This window comes from Macaca nemestrina, chromosome 4 (assembly GCF_043159975.1).
Source record: "Macaca nemestrina isolate mMacNem1 chromosome 4, mMacNem.hap1, whole genome shotgun sequence".
Lineage (NCBI taxonomy): Eukaryota > Metazoa > Chordata > Mammalia > Primates > Cercopithecidae > Macaca > Macaca nemestrina.
The window spans coordinates 149,226,819-149,243,105 of NC_092128.1; the positions used below are offsets into that span (position 1 = coordinate 149,226,819).

Sequence of the window (16,287 nt, forward strand, 5' to 3'; positions counted from 1 at the left end):
AGTTGAATGCTACAATAAAGGAAGAAGTACCGGGGAACAGTGCAGGGCAAAGGTGGGAAAGAGATCTGAGCTGCCTGGAGATCACCTGGGGTGAGGAGTACAAAGCTTTGCAAGGGTGTGGTTTTGGAATGACGCTAAATTGAAGGTGGAGAGAACAGATAAAAAGATTGGAAGTTGCGGCCGGACGCGGTAGCTCACGCCTGTAATCCCAGCACTTTGGGAGGCTGAGGCAGGCAGATCACGAGGTCAGGAGATCCAGACCATCTTGGCTAACCCAGTGAAACCCCATCTCTACTAAAAGTACAAAAAAATTAGCCGGGTGTGGTGGCGGGCGCCTGTAGTCCCAGCTACTCGGGAGGCTGAGGCAGAAGAATGGCATGAACCGGGGAGGCGGAGCTTGCAGTGAACCGAGATCGCGCCACTGCACTCCAGCCTGGGCGACAGAGACTCCATCCCCCCAAAAAAAAAAACACTGGAAGTTGCACACTGTACACTGTTAAGAAGTTGAGCTTTTATCTTAGAGGCAGCAGAAGGTTTGGAGCCAAGGAATGAAATGATCAGGCGTCCTTCAGGTAATGAACTTGGCTGCAGTGTGAAAGGGGTAGGAAGACCGGCAGCTGTCAAAACTGGAACAGTCCAGTGAGTATGTGCAGGCCTGGGCTTGGGCAGTGACAGGGGCACACGTCAATTTCTGTGGTAGAACCTTCTAGAGAAAGACCAGACAGAGGGTCAACAGAGTTGAAAGGAAAAAATAATTGAGGATAAGGTCCAAGTTTTTTGTTTCATAGACCATTTAGGTAGGAAATTCAGGAAAAGGAGCTTGTGAGGCAGGAAAGGAAGGAGCACCAGCTTGGGGCACTCTGACATCTTTAAAAAGTCTTGTAAAGGCTTACTAAATACAACTAAGAATTATACCAACTATACCCTAATGAAGATTAAAAATTTACATTCCAGTTAACTACCTTAAAAGTTAAGTCCACTTTCATCCTACAGATACAGCCTGAGGAAGGTTAGACAGGTACGCCCCCATCCTTTCCGTCATCCCTCACCCCTTTGTCTTGAGAAAGGAGGTTTAGCTGCTTCTTTAGTTCTGCAATTTCTTTTTCTTGCTCTATTATCTTCATCTGTAGAGTGAAGTTAACCTGTAAGGAGAAAATATTTTAAACTCCATTAAAATAACTTACTACTATTTTTTTTTTTTTTTTTTTTTTTTTGAGACAGAGTCTCACTCTGTCGCCCAGGCTGGAGTGCAGTGGCGCGATCTCGGTTCACTGCAGCTCCACCTCCCGGGTTCACGCCATTCTCCTGCCTCAGCCTCCAGAGAAGCTAGGACTACAGGCGCCCGCCACCATGCCTGGCTAATTTTTTGTATTTTTAGTAGAGACAAGGTTTCACCATGTTAGCCAGGATGGTCTCAATCTCCTGACCTAGTGATCTGCCCACCTCAGCCTCCCAAAGTGCTGGAATTACAGGCGTGAGCCACCGTGCCTGGACTGTTTTTCCCCCCCAGACCTGTTTTTTGTTTTGAGACAATCTTGCTGTTGCCCAGGCTGGAGTACAGTGGCATGATCTCGGCTCACTACAACCTGTGCCTCCCCAGTTCAAGCTATTCTCATGCCTCAGCCACCCAAGTAGCTGGGATTACAGGCGCTCTCGTACAAGCCCAGCTAGTTTCTGTATTTTTAGTAGAGATGGGGTTTCGCCATGTTGGCCAGACTGGTCTTGAACTCCTGACCTCAATTACCACCTGCCTCAACCCTCCAAAGTGCTGGGATTACAGGCATGAGCCACCACACCCAGCCAAGGTTTCATTTTACACAAAAAACTTTTGCAAGACAGTAGAAATCCTAAATAACTATGGTTATAAATACTAAATAACTATGGTCTCTAATAGCTGTCTTAACTGAGCATTAGAAAATCCCCTTCATGTGTGAAGATAAATGTTTATACTTAGTTTTAAGAACCACATCTGTAGCTGGGCGTGGTGGCTCACAACTGGCTAATTTTTGTATTTTTAGTAGAGACAGGGTTTCACCATGTTGGTCAGGCTGGTCTTGAACTCCTGACCTCATGATCTGCCTGCATCGGCCTCCCAAAGTGATGGGATTACAGGCGTGAGCCACCGCGCCTGGTGCTTATAATTCTTAGAGTAGACAGGTGGTAGGGAGTCAACCTGCTTACGTGGACAGTGAATACAAGCGTGCTACTGGCATTCAACCTAGTGCTTGATACAGTCAGGGAACTCTGAGAATGGGTTTAAATATTTTGTTTGCACCAATAGGAGTCTAAGCTCAACTATTCACTGAAACAGGATTCACTATTTATTTTGAGACGGAGTCTCGCTTTGTCGCCCAGGCTGGAGTGCAGTGGTGTGATCTCGGCTCACTGCAACCTTCACCTCCTGGGTTCAAGTGATTCTCCTGCCTCAGCCTCCTGAGGAGGTGGGATTACAGGTGTGTACCACCATGGCCGGCTAATTTTTGTACTTTTAGTAGACAGGGGCTTTCACCATGTTGGCCAGGACTCCTGACATCAGGCAATCTTCCCACCTCGGCCTCCCAAAATCCCATGCCTGGGATTACAGCATGAGCCACCCCGCCTGGCCAGGATTCACAATTTAAACAAATTCTATTTTAAGCTTCATATTTTCCTCAGCATTAAAAAGAAAAACATGTACAGAGACCATGTCCAGGGCAGCAGCTGCAGCCAGACCCCCACACCAGGCCACCCCTGCCTCTCCTGGGTGGTCTGCAGTGGCTGTGTACTGCACAGGGAAGGCAGCAGCCCCCCTGGGGCACACTCTTCAGCACGACCCAGGGAGGTGCCAGGATTTTCTACAACCCGAAATTCTGAGAGTGATAAACTCATCAGTGACCAAAACACCCTCAAGGGACCCGCCCACCACTTCAGCACTCACCAGCCCTGCCAGTGATGAGCCCCCGACAGACACCTAGACAGCCCATAACAGCAGGCAGGTGGTGAAGAGTCAGACTTTGACATGGACATTTAAAGGCCCAGCCATCAGAAGGGGCAAACCCGACGGGCCCCTCCGGCCTTTCTGGGGAAGAGTCACACCCACCAGGCCTCAGGAAGCTTTCCTACCCGGCCTTAGCTGTGGGGTTGGCCCCCGGCCCTCCACTCCTCTTTGTGAACACCAGCAGATACCTCCTGTGCCTGCTGGGGCCAGAGCTGCTACCCTAAGGGGAGTGAGTCCTGCGAGCACACCCTGCAGTTGAGTAGCAGCAAGTGGATGAGAACAAATAGGCCCCGCCTCCAGAACCATCATCTGCCTCTTCCACCCCCAGCCTCCAGGGGCACCACCCACCCCTTCCTTCCCCAAGAGAGGAAATAAAAACCACCTTCACTCCAGGTCCAAGAAAAACAAAAGCACATACATTTCCAGAAGTTTGGAAAAGTTCGCTCTGCAGCAGCTGAACAGCAGATGGTCTCTGCGATGAGTTCCTTCTCGTTAAGTGCTGGATATACTTGGCTTGCACTGGACATCTTTTACTGAGGGATTCCGGCAACTGACCAGTTCTTAAACCTGTTAGAACTTCTGCTCGCTCCATTTCTGTTCCAAATGGCTGAAAGAGCTCTAGCAGGATCACACCCAAGCTGTACATATCTGACTGGAAAAAGAAAAAAAGGGGGAACTCAGTAGTGAAATACAGAGTGAGAAGAACGTTTCCATTTCCGTGTTCCACCCTCCAAACAGGAGAGGGTTTCTAAGAATGAGGATATACAGTCACCCACAAGGAAGGGAACAGAGCAGGATGGCTCATCAGAGACAGGGACTTTCACAACCCCAAAAAGGGGCATCCGTGGGCACGCAGAATGGATGGTCAGGTGGAGGGCAGGGATAATCCCCACCCACAGCAGTCACGACCATACAACTGTCTTCAGCACCCCGTAACAATCCAGGCCTGACCCAGGGAGAGGGACATGAGCTCACGCCTGCTAGTGTCAGCTGCGGGGAAGCCATAGTGGGTCGCGGGTTCTCCTCCAGTCTCACCTCTGCCTCCACTCATACTTACCAAGTGTCCTTGGTGACATTTAACAAACCGCATAAAATCTGTGATACTACTCCTAAAAACAGATTTTTTTAGAAAGGTCTTCACTAGACAAGTTTTAGGGGCGGCCATCATTTTTTCTGACAGCTCTTTCCCAATCACTAAAAAGCTCAAGGAGCCATCAAAAGGAAGAAAATTTTACTAGGCTGTTGTTTTGAAAAATGGATTTTAGCATTTCTTCAAGGAACAATGGGGATTCAAACTTTACAGCATGTTCATTCTATTTCAAGGGGAGTCAAGGGGCAGGCTTCCCCTCGGCGTTTATTCACCGAAGCCTGAAAAAAAAAACAATTAGAAGAAAGGCTGAACACAGGCTTCCATGAATTCTAGCTTCCTGAGGTGAACAGTGATGTTTTAAAGGGAAAGCTCATTTCAAAATCGATTTAGGCCAGGTGCAGTGGTTCATGCCTGTAATCCCAGCACTTGGGAGGCCAAGGGAGGAGAATCATTTGAGGCCAGGAGTTTGAGATCAACCTGGACAAAGCAAGACCCCATCTCTACATATATATATATATATTTTTTTTTTTTTTTTTTTTTTTTTTTAAATTAGCTGGGTGTGGTGGAACAACTCTTGAAGTCACAGCTACACGGGAGGCTGAGGTGAGAGGATCACTTGAGCCCAGGAGTTGGAGGCTGCCATGAGTTATGATGACACCACTGCAATCCAACCTGGGCAACAGAGTAAGACCCTGTCTCAAAAACAACAAATGAACAAACAAAAACAATGTGTGACACCTGTGGATTTTGAAATGGTAAAGTAGGCAACACAGACTCTACTGAAAAGTGAGGCTTCTTCTTAGGGCAATTTGAGCCACTTAATAATCTAGAGTACTTGGTTATCTCCAAAAACATCTCTATGACAGAGCTTCTGCATTTCATTGTACTGTTTGTTTTTTTTCTTTTTTTGAGACGGAGTTTTGATCTTGTCATCCAGGCTGGAGTGCAATGGTACGATCTGGGCTCACTGCAACCTCCGCCTCCTGGATTCAAACGATTCTCATGCTTCAGCCTCCAGAGTAGCTGGGACTACAGGCATGTGCCATCGCACACAGCTAATTTTTGTATTTTTAGTAGAGACAGGGTTTCACCATGTTGACCAGGCTGGTCTTGAACTCCTGACCTCTGGTGATCCACCCACCTCGGCCTTCCAAAGTGCTGGGATTACAGGCATGAGCCACTGCGCCCGGCCCTGTACTGTTTGTTATTTACGACTGCCAAATAAGTTGGATGAAAGGACAGAAAGCAACAAATACTACCTTGGCATCATACTCAGATCCTTCCAACTGTTCAGGTGAAGCGTACAGACAAGTACCCACTCTGGACGTATGTGTTGGTGTTCCTATCATTTCAAAAGTCACATATTAAACATTGCAGTGTTAGCATTGTCAACATTAAATAACATTTACTATGAGCAAGCAGTGTAGCTCCTAAGGTAACGACGGTTCTTTTTATCTTTATCTCACCTTTGCTATTAAATCTTTATGATTCTCTTTAAATACTAACATGTGCAACCATGTCTTTTGCTTATGCAAAGAAAACAAAACAAAACAAAAAACTTACTCTTCCCGTTTCTATTGGTCCAGTCTGCGTTCTTCTGTAGGATGTCTGTGCAGGCCAGACCAAAGTCTCCTATTTTTACTTGCTGATCAGGGCCATGAAGAAAAATATTTCTTGGCTATCAACAAACAAAACAAGTCAACTCCTTGGCTTTCTTAAAACAAATAGTAAAAACTTGTAAATGTTTTTCAGTGTTTGGAACTCAGGAGCAAGCAGCCCCTCAAAAGTTAAATATTTGAGGAATAGTTCCCAAATTTGCCTGCACATCAGAATCATCCAGGAGTTTTAAAAATCTCAACATCCGGCCGGGTGCAGTGGCTCATGCCTGTAATCCCAGCACTTTGGGAGGCTGAGGCAGGCAGATCACCTGAGGTCAGGAGTTCGAGGCAAGCATGGCCAACATGGTAAAACCCCATCTCTAAAAAATACAAAATTAGTCAGGCGTGGTGGCACGTGCCTGTAATCACAGCTACTGGGGAGGCTGAGGCAGAAGAATGGCTTGAACCCAGCAGGCAGAGGCTGCAGTGAGCCAAGGTTATGCTACTGCATTCCAGCCTGGGCGACAAGAGCAAAACCCCGTCTCAAAAAAAAAAACCTTGCCGGGCGCGGTGGCTCAAGCCTGTAATCCCAGCACTTTGGGAGGCCGAGACGGGCGGATCACGAGGTCAGGAGTTCGAGACCATCCTGGCTAACACGGTGAAACCCCGTCTCTACTAAAAAATACAAAAAACTAGCCAGGCGAGGTGGCGGGCGCCTGTAGTCCCGGCTACTCGGGAGGCTGAGGCAGGAGAATGGCGTGAACCCAGGAGGCAGAGCTTGCAGTGAGCTGAGATCCGGCCACTGCACTCCAGCCTGGGCGACACAGCGAGACTCCGTCTCAAAAAAAAAAAAAGAAAAAAAAAAAAAAAAAAAAAAAAAACAAAAACCTCGGCCAGGCGCGGTGGCTCATGCCTGTAAACCCAGCACTTTGGGAGGCCGAGGCAGGTAGATCACTTGAGGTCAAGAGTTCAAAACCAGCCTGGCTAATATGGTGAAACCCCATCTCTACTAAAAATACAAAAATTAGCTGGCCATAGTGGTGCTCGCCTGTAGTCCCAGCTACTCAGGAGGCTGAGGGAGGAGAATCACTTGAACCCAGGAGGCAGAGGTTGCAGTGAGCCAAGATTGCACCACTGCACCCCAGCCTGGGTGACAGAGCAAGACTCCGCCTCAAGGAAAAAAAAAAAAAAAAAAAATCAACATTCAACCCATTCCCCAGGCCAACTGCATCAGAACTCCTGGGGGTGGACACAAGCATCAGTATTCCTAAAAGTCCCAAGGCTATTCTAAATTTGGAGAATATTAATGTAGAGCATGCTTTGTACACAAATGCCTCCCAACCCTTACTGCACATCATTACCCAAGAAGCTCTTAGAAATGACTGTCCTCGGCCGGGCATGGTGGCTCACGCCTGTAATCTCAGCACCTCAGGAGGCCAAGGTGGGTGAATCGCCTGAGGTCAGGAGTTCAAGACCAGCCTGGCCAACATGGTGAAACCCCGCCTCTACTAAAAATACAAAAATTAGCCAGGTGTGGTGGTGCATGCCTGTAATCCCAGCTACTCGGGAGGTGGAGGCAGAATTGCTTGAACCTGGGAGGCAGAGGTTGCAGCAAGCCAAGATCACACCACTGCACTCCAGCCTGGGCAACAGAATGAGACTGTCTCAAAGACAGAAAAAAAAAAAAAAGGTAAGGGAAAAAGAAAGGGAAGGAAAGGAAAAGAACTGTCTTGTCGCATCCAGAGATGTGATTTTCTATGTGTGAGAAAACATTTTAAATGGCTTTTTCAAGGCATGATAAATCTAAGCACTGGCAGCTAGCCTGTGAATGTAACAAACCGCATGGCTCATCCACCTAGAAGATCACAATAAGCAAACAGGATGTAAAGGAGAAGTCAGCCCATAAAAGGGAAGACAGTTTCATTACTGGGAAATCCAAACTTAAGTGGGGAAGGGACCAGGGTATAACCTTCTAAGGGGATAATGCAACTCAGGCGACTTCCGGGAAGATCGTAACCCTGTAGTCCTTGACCAATGAGGAACCGAGGTACGGACTTGCAAGCTAGGAGATAAATTACCTATTGTAACTGCCCTGGGTGTACCTGCCTACCAGACACACGACTTTACAAGACTGCTATTAAAAGTCTGACTTTCACTGTTCTTTGTGCCTCCAAGTTCATTCTTTGGGTTTGGATGGGTGAGCATGCTTCTTACACTATGAAAAAACTTTGATTTTTTTTTTTTTTTTTTTTTTTTTTTGAGACGGAGTCTCACGCTGTTGCCCAGGCTGGAGTGCAGTGGCGCGATCTCGGCTCACTGCAAGCTCCGCCTCCCGGGTTCCCGCCATTCTCCTGCCTCAGCCTCCTGAGTAGCTGGGACTACAGGCGCCCGCCACCGCGCCCGGCTAATTTTTGTATTTTTAGTAGAGACGGGGTTTCACTGTGGTCTCGATCTCCTGACCTTGTGATCCGCCCGCCTCGGCCTCCCAAAGTGCTGGGATTACAGGCTTGAGCCACCGCGCCCGGCCTTTTTTTTTTTTTTTTTTGAGACGGAGTCTCGCTCTGTCGCCCAGGCTGGAGTGCAGTGGCTGGATCTCAGCTCACTGCAAGCTCCACCTCCCGGGTTCACGCCATTCTCCTGCCTCAGCCTCCCAAGTAGCTGGGACTACAGGCGCCCACCACCTCGCCCGGCTATTTTTTTGTATTTTTTTAGTAGAGACGGGGTTTCACGGTGTTAGCCAGGATGGTCTCGATCTCCTGACCTCGTGATCCACCCGTCTCGGCCTCCCAAAGTGCTGGGATTACAGGCTTGAGCCACCGCGCCCGGCCGATTTTTTTTTTTAAAGACAGAATCTCACTGTGTTGCCAGGCTGGAGTGCAGTGGCGCCATCTTGGCTCACTGTAACCTCCGCCTCTCAGGTTCAAGCAATTCTCCTGCCTCAGCCTCCCGAGTAGCTGGGACTACAGACGCACGCCACCATAGCCAGCTAATTTTTGTATTTTTAGTAGAGACGGGGTTTCACCATGTTGGCCAGCATGGTCTCAATCTCTTGACCTCGTGTTCTGCCTGCCCTGGCTTCCCAAAGTGCTGGGATTACAGGCATAAACCACCACGCCCAGCCAACTTGAATATTTCTTAAAAGCTCCCAGATAACTCATATGTATTAGCCAGGGTTAGGAACTAATAAATCACACTAAATGGCTTTATTTAAGCAACGAGTGCAGACCCAAAACATCTCTCAAACTATTCCTATGCCAGAGAAAAACGGAACCTGTAATGGGGAGAGGGAAGATTCTATTATAATAAAAACTAAAAAATAGGTTAAAACTTTTCTTACTTTAAAAGTAATAATTTAAACTTTGTATTTTAATGTATAAATTCCTCTTTTTTAGCTTTGATCATTGTTTCAGCTACACTTGAACTGGAGAGAAATCAGAAATAAAGGTGTAAGATAATAGCTTGGATATGTCTTTATGATAGAGTAGAAAACCCTAAAAACTGCTGACATTTGACATTATATGATCAAGGAACAAAGTCTGGATCAAGGACCAAAGCTTGGTTCCAAACTTTGATGGACTGCCTTCACAGATACAATTCTTGACAAATTCTAGAACAGTTATAGAACTGAACTGAAAGAATCATCATAAAGAGACTGAAACTGACCAATTCCATAACAACATTTTCCCCTGAAGTCTTAACGTTTTTCTCATGGGGAATATACCCAGGAAAGGAAGCAGAGACCTGGTGGTTGACAGTGCCACGTCCCTGGAAGATGGCCCATCCGCAGCACTTCACTCGAAACTCTATGAAGCCATCATGAGAGAAGACTGCACTACGATCGAGGTACTCCTGAGAAATCACCCTGTCAACCAGCCCATCACCATTCTGCCCAACTCCACCAGCAGCAGATTACTTCTGAGCCAGGTACCCTCTTTTCTGCTCGGTCACTTCTGGAAAAAAGTCAGGCTGCTTAGAAACGAGCATCATCTAAAGCTGGTGAACCTGCTAAGCTCACAGCCCTTACGAGGCACGACCCCAGCTCACTCCACACACACTGCAGTGCTCCCCAAAGCCCTCAAAGCCTCCCCTGCACATGTCACACACAAACCAACACGAGAAAACACCAGATCCTGTGTGGCTGGAAGACCATTCATGTCATCTTTCAAACATACCCATGGTGCTAATCTCCGAGTGGTCAAATTAGTTTTTCCCTTTTTTGGCCAGACGCGGTGGTTCACACCTGTAATCCCAGCACTTTGGAAGGCCGAGGTGGGTGGATCACCTGAGGTCAGGAGTTTGAGACCAGCCTGGCCAGCATGGCAAAATCCCGTCTCTACTAAAAATACAAAAATTAGCCGGGCACGGTGGCAGGAGCCTGTAATCTCAGCTACTCAGATGGCTGAGGCAGGAGAATTGCTTGAACTCAGGAGGCAGAGGTTGCAGTGAGCCGAGATCGTACCACTGCACTCTCTAGCCTGGATGACAGAGCGAGACTCCATCTCAAACAAACAAACAAAAAATAGTTTTTCCCTTTTAATATATACATTTTCAGTTTCTAAATGTTTATACAATGATTATTACCTTTACAATTAAATTTTTTTTTTCCAAAAAGGAAGTCACCCTCTCTTGTACCCTACTGTCTTATCTTATAGCCATGGTGTAAAACCACTACTTACATGTGTGTATTTTAAGAGTTGGCGGCCGGGCGGGGTGGCTCAAGCCTGTAATCCCAGCACTTTGGGAGGCCGAGACGGGCGGATCACAAGGTCAGGAGATCAAGACCACCCTGGCTAACACGGTGAAACCCCGTCTCTACTAAAAAAAAATACAAAAAACGAGCCGGGCAAGGTGGCGGGCGCCTGTAGTCCCAGCTACTCGGGAGGCTGAGGCAGGAGAATGGCGTGAACCCGGGAGGCGGAGCTTGCAGTGAGCTGAGATCCGGCCACTGCACTCCAGCCTGGGCGACAGAGCGAGACTCCGTCTCAAAAAAAAAAAAAAAAGAGAGTTGGCACAAACAGCTCTACTAATCATAGACAGAACATATGCTGCGTTATATTTGAAAACCCTTAAGATTCAGGTTTTACTGCTGATAATACGACTTTTGGCAACAACACGGCACCTACTTGTCCATCACCCTGCGGGTTAATTTAAGGACTAAGTGACTTCATAGCAAGTACCATTAATATCACACCACAGGCTCTCTGGAAGAATCAACTTTCAAAACTTTCCAGAGCTTTCGAGTGTTATTTCTGTTGCCTCAGTAAATGTGCGTTTCTGTAAAACACAGATTTTATAGTAGGGAATCCACTGAGTTTTGATCATTTAAAACAGGTAGTAGAAAAGGAAACTTTCAATGCACATACCAGAAAAAGAGTAAGCCAATGAGACAGTAAATAAATGTATTGCCTTTGAAATGGCAAGCTAACACAAACAGTATTTTTAACCACACAATGTGTTTTGTTTTCCCTCCAAAGCAGACAGAGTCCATCATCCCCATCCATCTGGCTGCCAAGTACCACAAGGCCCAGAGTCTGCTCTGCCTGTTACGGCATGGCGCTGACCCAGAAGTCAGGTAAGTTAACTCCACCGAAAATCATGTCTTTTTTTCTTCTTTATTTTTTTTGAGGCAGGGCTCTCGCTCTTTCGCCCAGGCTGGAGTGCAGTGGCACAATCTTGCCTCATTGCAACCTCTACTTCCTGGGTTCAAGAGCTTCTCCCACCTCAGCCTCCCGAGTAGCTGGGACTACAGGCATGCACCACCATGCACGGCTAACTTTTGTATTTTTAGTAGAGACAGGGTTTCACCATGTTGGCCAGGCTGGTCTTGAACTCCTGGCCTCAAATGATCCACCTGCCTCGGCCTCCCAAAGTGCTAGGATTACAGCCTTCAGCCACAGCACCCAGCTTCACTGGCAATCATTTCTAAGTGAGGATATACCTGATATAGATTTTTTTCAGTTCATACATTTTTTTCCACTTAGGTTTGGACTTGTTCGTTCTTCAAGGTGACAGACTACACATTATCATGTTATGAATGAACCAATGTCTTTACTGAGTAGATGAGATAATCTGAAACACTGAGAAAAATCCAACATCACAAACATTTTGCCAAATCAATGCACATTCTGAGGATTAAGTGCTCAATGGTGGTGTTGTGAGGAATGCAGTAAAGTCCTTGCCATAGCCCTCAATAAGTTTAACCACCAAAGTTAGGTGTGAAAAATAAAATATAGGTAGACAATAGATTTTCTTTTTTGTTTGTTTGTTTTTTGAGACGGAGTCTCACTCTGTCGCCCAGGCTGGAGTGCAGTGGCGCAATCTTGGCTCACTGCAAGCTCCGCCTCCCGGGTTCATGCCATTCTCCTGCCTCAGCCTCCCAAGTAGCTGGGACTACAGGCGCCCGCCACCATGCCTGGCTAATTTCTTGTATTTTTAGTAGAGACAGGGTTTCACCATGTTAGCCAGGATGGTCTCGATCTCCTGACCTCGTGATCCACCCGCCTCAGCCTCCCAAAGTGCTGGGATTATAGGCGTGAGCCACCGTGCCCAGCTGATAATGGATTTTCTTGTTTATTACTCTCCACTAGAAGGTAAGTCGCATGAAAGACAAGTTCACCTTGTGCACCACTGTATCTCCACCACCTCAACCAAATCAATTACTTAGCAAGTGCCCAGTAATACTATCTGAGTGAATGAAAGAATTAAGTAGTATATAGGCTGGGCGCAGTGACTCATGCCTGTAATCCCAGCACTTTGGGACCCCGAGGTGGGTGGATCATGAGGTCAGGAGTTCGAGACCAGCCTGACCAACATGGTGAAACCCCATCTCTACTAAAAATACAAAAATTTGCCAGGCATGGTGGCAGGCGCCTGTATCCCAGCTACTAGGGAGGCTGAGGCAAGAGAATCACTTTAACCCATGAGGCGGCAATTGCAGTGAGCCGAAATCACGCCACCACACTCCAGCCTGGGCGACAGAGCGAGACTCCATCCCAATAATAATAATAATAGAACTTCTTGCCCCAAATCCTTACCACGCTCCAGAAAAACCCACCCGACCTGTCTTGCTCCCAGACTCTCCCTTAGCACCCCACCCCAGCTCTGCAAGTCCTCTCGAAGTCCCTTCCACATCTCAACCATCACAGACTCGCCCCATTCTCCTCAGGGGACCCTTTCCTACCCTGCATACCGCATGCGCTATGTGAGGCTTCTGCACCCCTCTAGAACTCTGCCAGCTTCCAGTATTTACTGAGCTGTTTCACTGTTTCACGTCTATCTTCCCTGCTAGACTGTAAGCCCTACAAAGGTAGGGGCCACCTGCTGTTTCACCATATCCATAGCCTAAGGCCTCACGCTGAACAGATATATGTGAACTAAAATCATTTTCTAATTTCAGCAGAGGAGTTAGATTTACATAATAAACCTTCCCTTTTCTCTGCCAAAACAAAGGAATTTTTGGAAGCGCTTCTGTGATGAGGGCCAAGTTGTAAAATGCTCATTCCACCTAGCTTGGAGCAGGGAATGAACTTCAGAATGACCACAGGTCTTCAGATTCAACCCCTGTCACTTCTTCTGCTCCCTACACACTCACGCATAAAAATGTCAGGTAGGAGAGCAGAGACAGAGCCACTAAGAAAGGAGTCAACAGGAGTTTGGGCCTTCACGGCTCACTTCTATGGTGATAACAGATCACACTCAAGTCCACACAATTTCACGGAAAGCCAGTAACCCAGCCCAGCACTATGTGAGGTGCCAGGCTGCAGAAATCACTAAGATACAGCCTTGGAGGGACACAGCCCTAGTGGGGGCAGCACGGGTAAAAATAGGCCGCTCCAAGAAGCTGGGCCTCCTTCACGACATTGTAGAAAAGTGAAAAGAATTTTTCAAAAAAAAAAAATTTATGTATATAAAAAATGAAGCTAGGCCCCATTGTATAGGGATACATCCCACCACATCCCCCGAAAAACCCTGGGATAGCGAGAAACTACCCAGCAATACAGATTGTGAAACACATCCTTAAGGTAACTAAAGGGTCTGACTTCAAATAAATATTGGTTTCTTAAGCATTAACTGTTCACGTAGAGCCATTCCCACTGTGAATTCAGTGTAATGTGTAATCAATACCCATTCTAGGGACACAACAGGCCTCACCACACTCAACTTAATACTACTGCACTGGCCAGTCACTTCCACCACGTGGGCAAAACCAGGCAACAGAATGCACAGGATCCTGACAGACATTCAGAATAATGCCATCACGTGTCTCCGCATCTTGTGTGCACACGGGGCTCAAGTTAACGCTCAAGGGGAAAGCAACAAACGTTCACCACTCCACCTGGCCATAGCATATGGTTGCTATCCAGTTCTCTCCATTTTGGCCCAAAATGGTGCCGATGTCAATGCTATTAATGAAGCCAGCATGACACCCCTTCACATGGCCGCAAACATGCTGAATAAGGAGATGATGGAAATGCTCATTGCCTGTGGAGCAAACGTCAACTGTGCTGTCTCTTCCACGGGAAACACGCCCCTGAAGCTTGCAGTGTGCACCGCATCAAGCAAAGCAGGCCGACTGCTCGGGGCGGGGGTCAGCTGCATCCGTCTGCTGCTCACTCATGGAGCCAAAGTCAATGCCCAGGACTACAAAGGCCAAACAGCCATCCACGAGGCATGCTTTGGAGGCAGAGAGGCAATCATCAATCTCCTGCTTGACTTTGAAGCAAATGTTAACATTTTAACAAGAAACGGGGAATCTCCAATTTATATGTACCTTCAGCGCAGTTTCAATGTAAGAGATACGGCACTTCTGGCCAGGCTACTTTATCACACTTATCCTCTGAGAATGACCAATAACCAAGGAATTCTCCCTGCAGGAATCATGCTACCAGAATTCCGCCTCTTAAGGGACACCCTAATAAAGCAATCGCAAAAACCTTTATCCCTACAGGGTATCTGCAAAAGAAACATCAGGAATATTTACGGGGAGAAATACAAACAGCACTTGAAGCAACTTCTCCCGGTGACGATATGGAATTCTGTCTACTGCTGTTACGACCTGGCATACCTCCTGAAACAAGACCTCCCAGCTTCACAGCAGCAGGGACTTCCAGCCACTCAAACTGCATTTTCTGGCTAGACATGTCCCAGAAAATGCTTAACCTATCACCTTTGACATCCCAAATGTACAAACTACTGGTTCTTGAACACTTTCCAAAAAATAAAGTGATTTGCCTACTAAAATTTTTGTTTCTAGATTTGTTTTTTCATGCCCTTTCCATGATTTAACTTCGGGCTGAAAAGTAAGCAAATTAATGTCAATCTCTTCAGCCAAAGACACAAATGTATTTTCTCTCTTTCTTTTTTTTTTTTTTTTTTTTTTTTTTGAGGCGGAGTCTCGCTCTGTCGCCCAGGCTGGAGTGCAGTGGCGCGATCTCGGCTCACTGCAAGCTCCGCCTCCCGGGTTCCCGCCATTCTCCTGCCTCAGCCTCCCGAGTAGCTGGGACTACAGGCGCCGCCACCACGCCCGGCTAATTTTTTTTGTATTTTTAGTGGAGACGGGGTTTCATTGTGTTAGCCAGGATGGTCTCGATCTCCTGACCTCGTGATCCGCCCGTCTCGGCCTCCCAAAGTGCTGGAATTACAGGCTTGAGCCACCGCGCCCGGCCTTCTCTCTTTCTTGATAGTCTTTTGTGGATGAGAACCAAATAGTCATTACAGACTTTTTTTTTTTTTTTTTAGACGGAGTCTCGCTGTGTCTCCCAGGCTGGAGTGCAGTGGCTTGATCTCGGCTCACTGCAAGCTCCGCCTCCCGGGTTTACCCATTCTCCTGTCTCAGCCTCCCAAGTAGCTGGGACTACAGGCGCCTGCCACCACGCCGAGCTAGTTTTTTTGTATTTTTAGTAGAGACAGGGTTTCACCATGTTAGCCAGGATAGTCTCGATCTCCTGACCTCGTGATCCACCCGCCTCGGCCTCCCAAAGTGCTGGGATTACAGGCTTGAGCCACCGCACCCGGCCTACAGACTTTTTTAAAACAGCAAAAAAAAAAAAAAAAAAAACTTCCCATTTTGTTAAACTTTAAGATGAGTAATTATAGAGTTTACCTCTAAGTCTGCAACAATAAATGAGTACTTCTGTCAGCACTAAGTAACATTCAGCACCACTGATTTTATCAGTACTCAGAGCACACTTACTACCTGAAAAAAAGTACTTATACTCCACAGAGGATTTTCAAATGCCCAAAAATTACTACTTTAAAAAAGTCAACTTACAACCAAGTGCAGTGGCTCACACCTGCAATACCAGCACTTTGGGAGGTCAAGATGGGAGGATCACTTGAGCCCAGGAGTTCAAGATCAACCTGGGCAACATAGCAAAACTCTATCTCTACAAAAAAATTGGCCAGGCACAGTGGCTCACGCCTGTAATCCCAGCACTTTGGGAGGCCGAGGCGGGCGAATCACGAGGTCAGGAGATCGAGACCATCCTGGCTAACACAGTGAAACCCCGTCCCTACTAAAAATACAAAAAATTATCTGGGCATGGTGGCAGGTGCCTGTAGTCCCAGCTACTTGGGAGGCTGAGGCAGGAGAATGGTGTGAACCCGGGAGGCAGAGCTTGCAG

General features: G+C 47.2%; 2 protein-coding genes across 3 annotated transcripts in view; one reads left to right on the top strand and one right to left on the bottom strand.

Annotated features, from left to right (window-relative positions):
- Nucleotides 1-496: 496 nt before the first annotated feature.
- The window catches only part of LOC105498124 (eukaryotic translation initiation factor 2 alpha kinase 1), a 41,992-nt gene continuing 26,201 nt past the window's right edge, over nucleotides 497-16,287 (bottom strand). For both annotated transcript variants that reach the window (XM_071095334.1, XM_071095333.1), the window contains exons 12-15: nucleotides 5,631-5,745; nucleotides 5,327-5,409; nucleotides 3,396-3,629; nucleotides 497-1,142 (exon numbers count right to left, since the gene is read on the bottom strand). In XM_071095334.1, the coding sequence (XP_070951435.1) occupies nucleotides 1,011-1,142; nucleotides 3,396-3,629; nucleotides 5,327-5,409; nucleotides 5,631-5,745 (564 nt within the window). In that variant the 3' untranslated portion in view covers nucleotides 497-1,010. The remainder of the gene's footprint in view (nucleotides 1,143-3,395; nucleotides 3,630-5,326; nucleotides 5,410-5,630; nucleotides 5,746-16,287) is intronic.
- On the top strand, nucleotides 9,374-14,905 carry LOC105497862 (ankyrin repeat domain 61). The gene is made up of 3 exons (XM_071095339.1): nucleotides 9,374-9,589; nucleotides 11,140-11,237; nucleotides 13,799-14,905. Exons 1-3 carry the CDS (start codon nucleotides 9,374-9,376, stop codon nucleotides 14,799-14,801), a joined length of 1,317 nt encoding a protein of 438 aa, XP_070951440.1. The 3' UTR covers nucleotides 14,802-14,905.

Excerpts from the sequence above, each read along its gene's own strand:
- LOC105497862 (XM_071095339.1), top strand. The coding sequence starts at position 9,374 with ATGGGGAATATACCCAGGAAAGGAAGCAGAGACCTGGTGGTTGACAGT. Across the intron at positions 9,590-11,139 it reads GCAGATTACTTCTGAGCCAG|CAGACAGAGTCCATCATCCC; the intron begins GTACCCTCTTTT and ends TTCCCTCCAAAG. Across the intron at positions 11,238-13,798 it reads GGCGCTGACCCAGAAGTCAG|GGACACAACAGGCCTCACCA; the intron begins GTAAGTTAACTC and ends TACCCATTCTAG.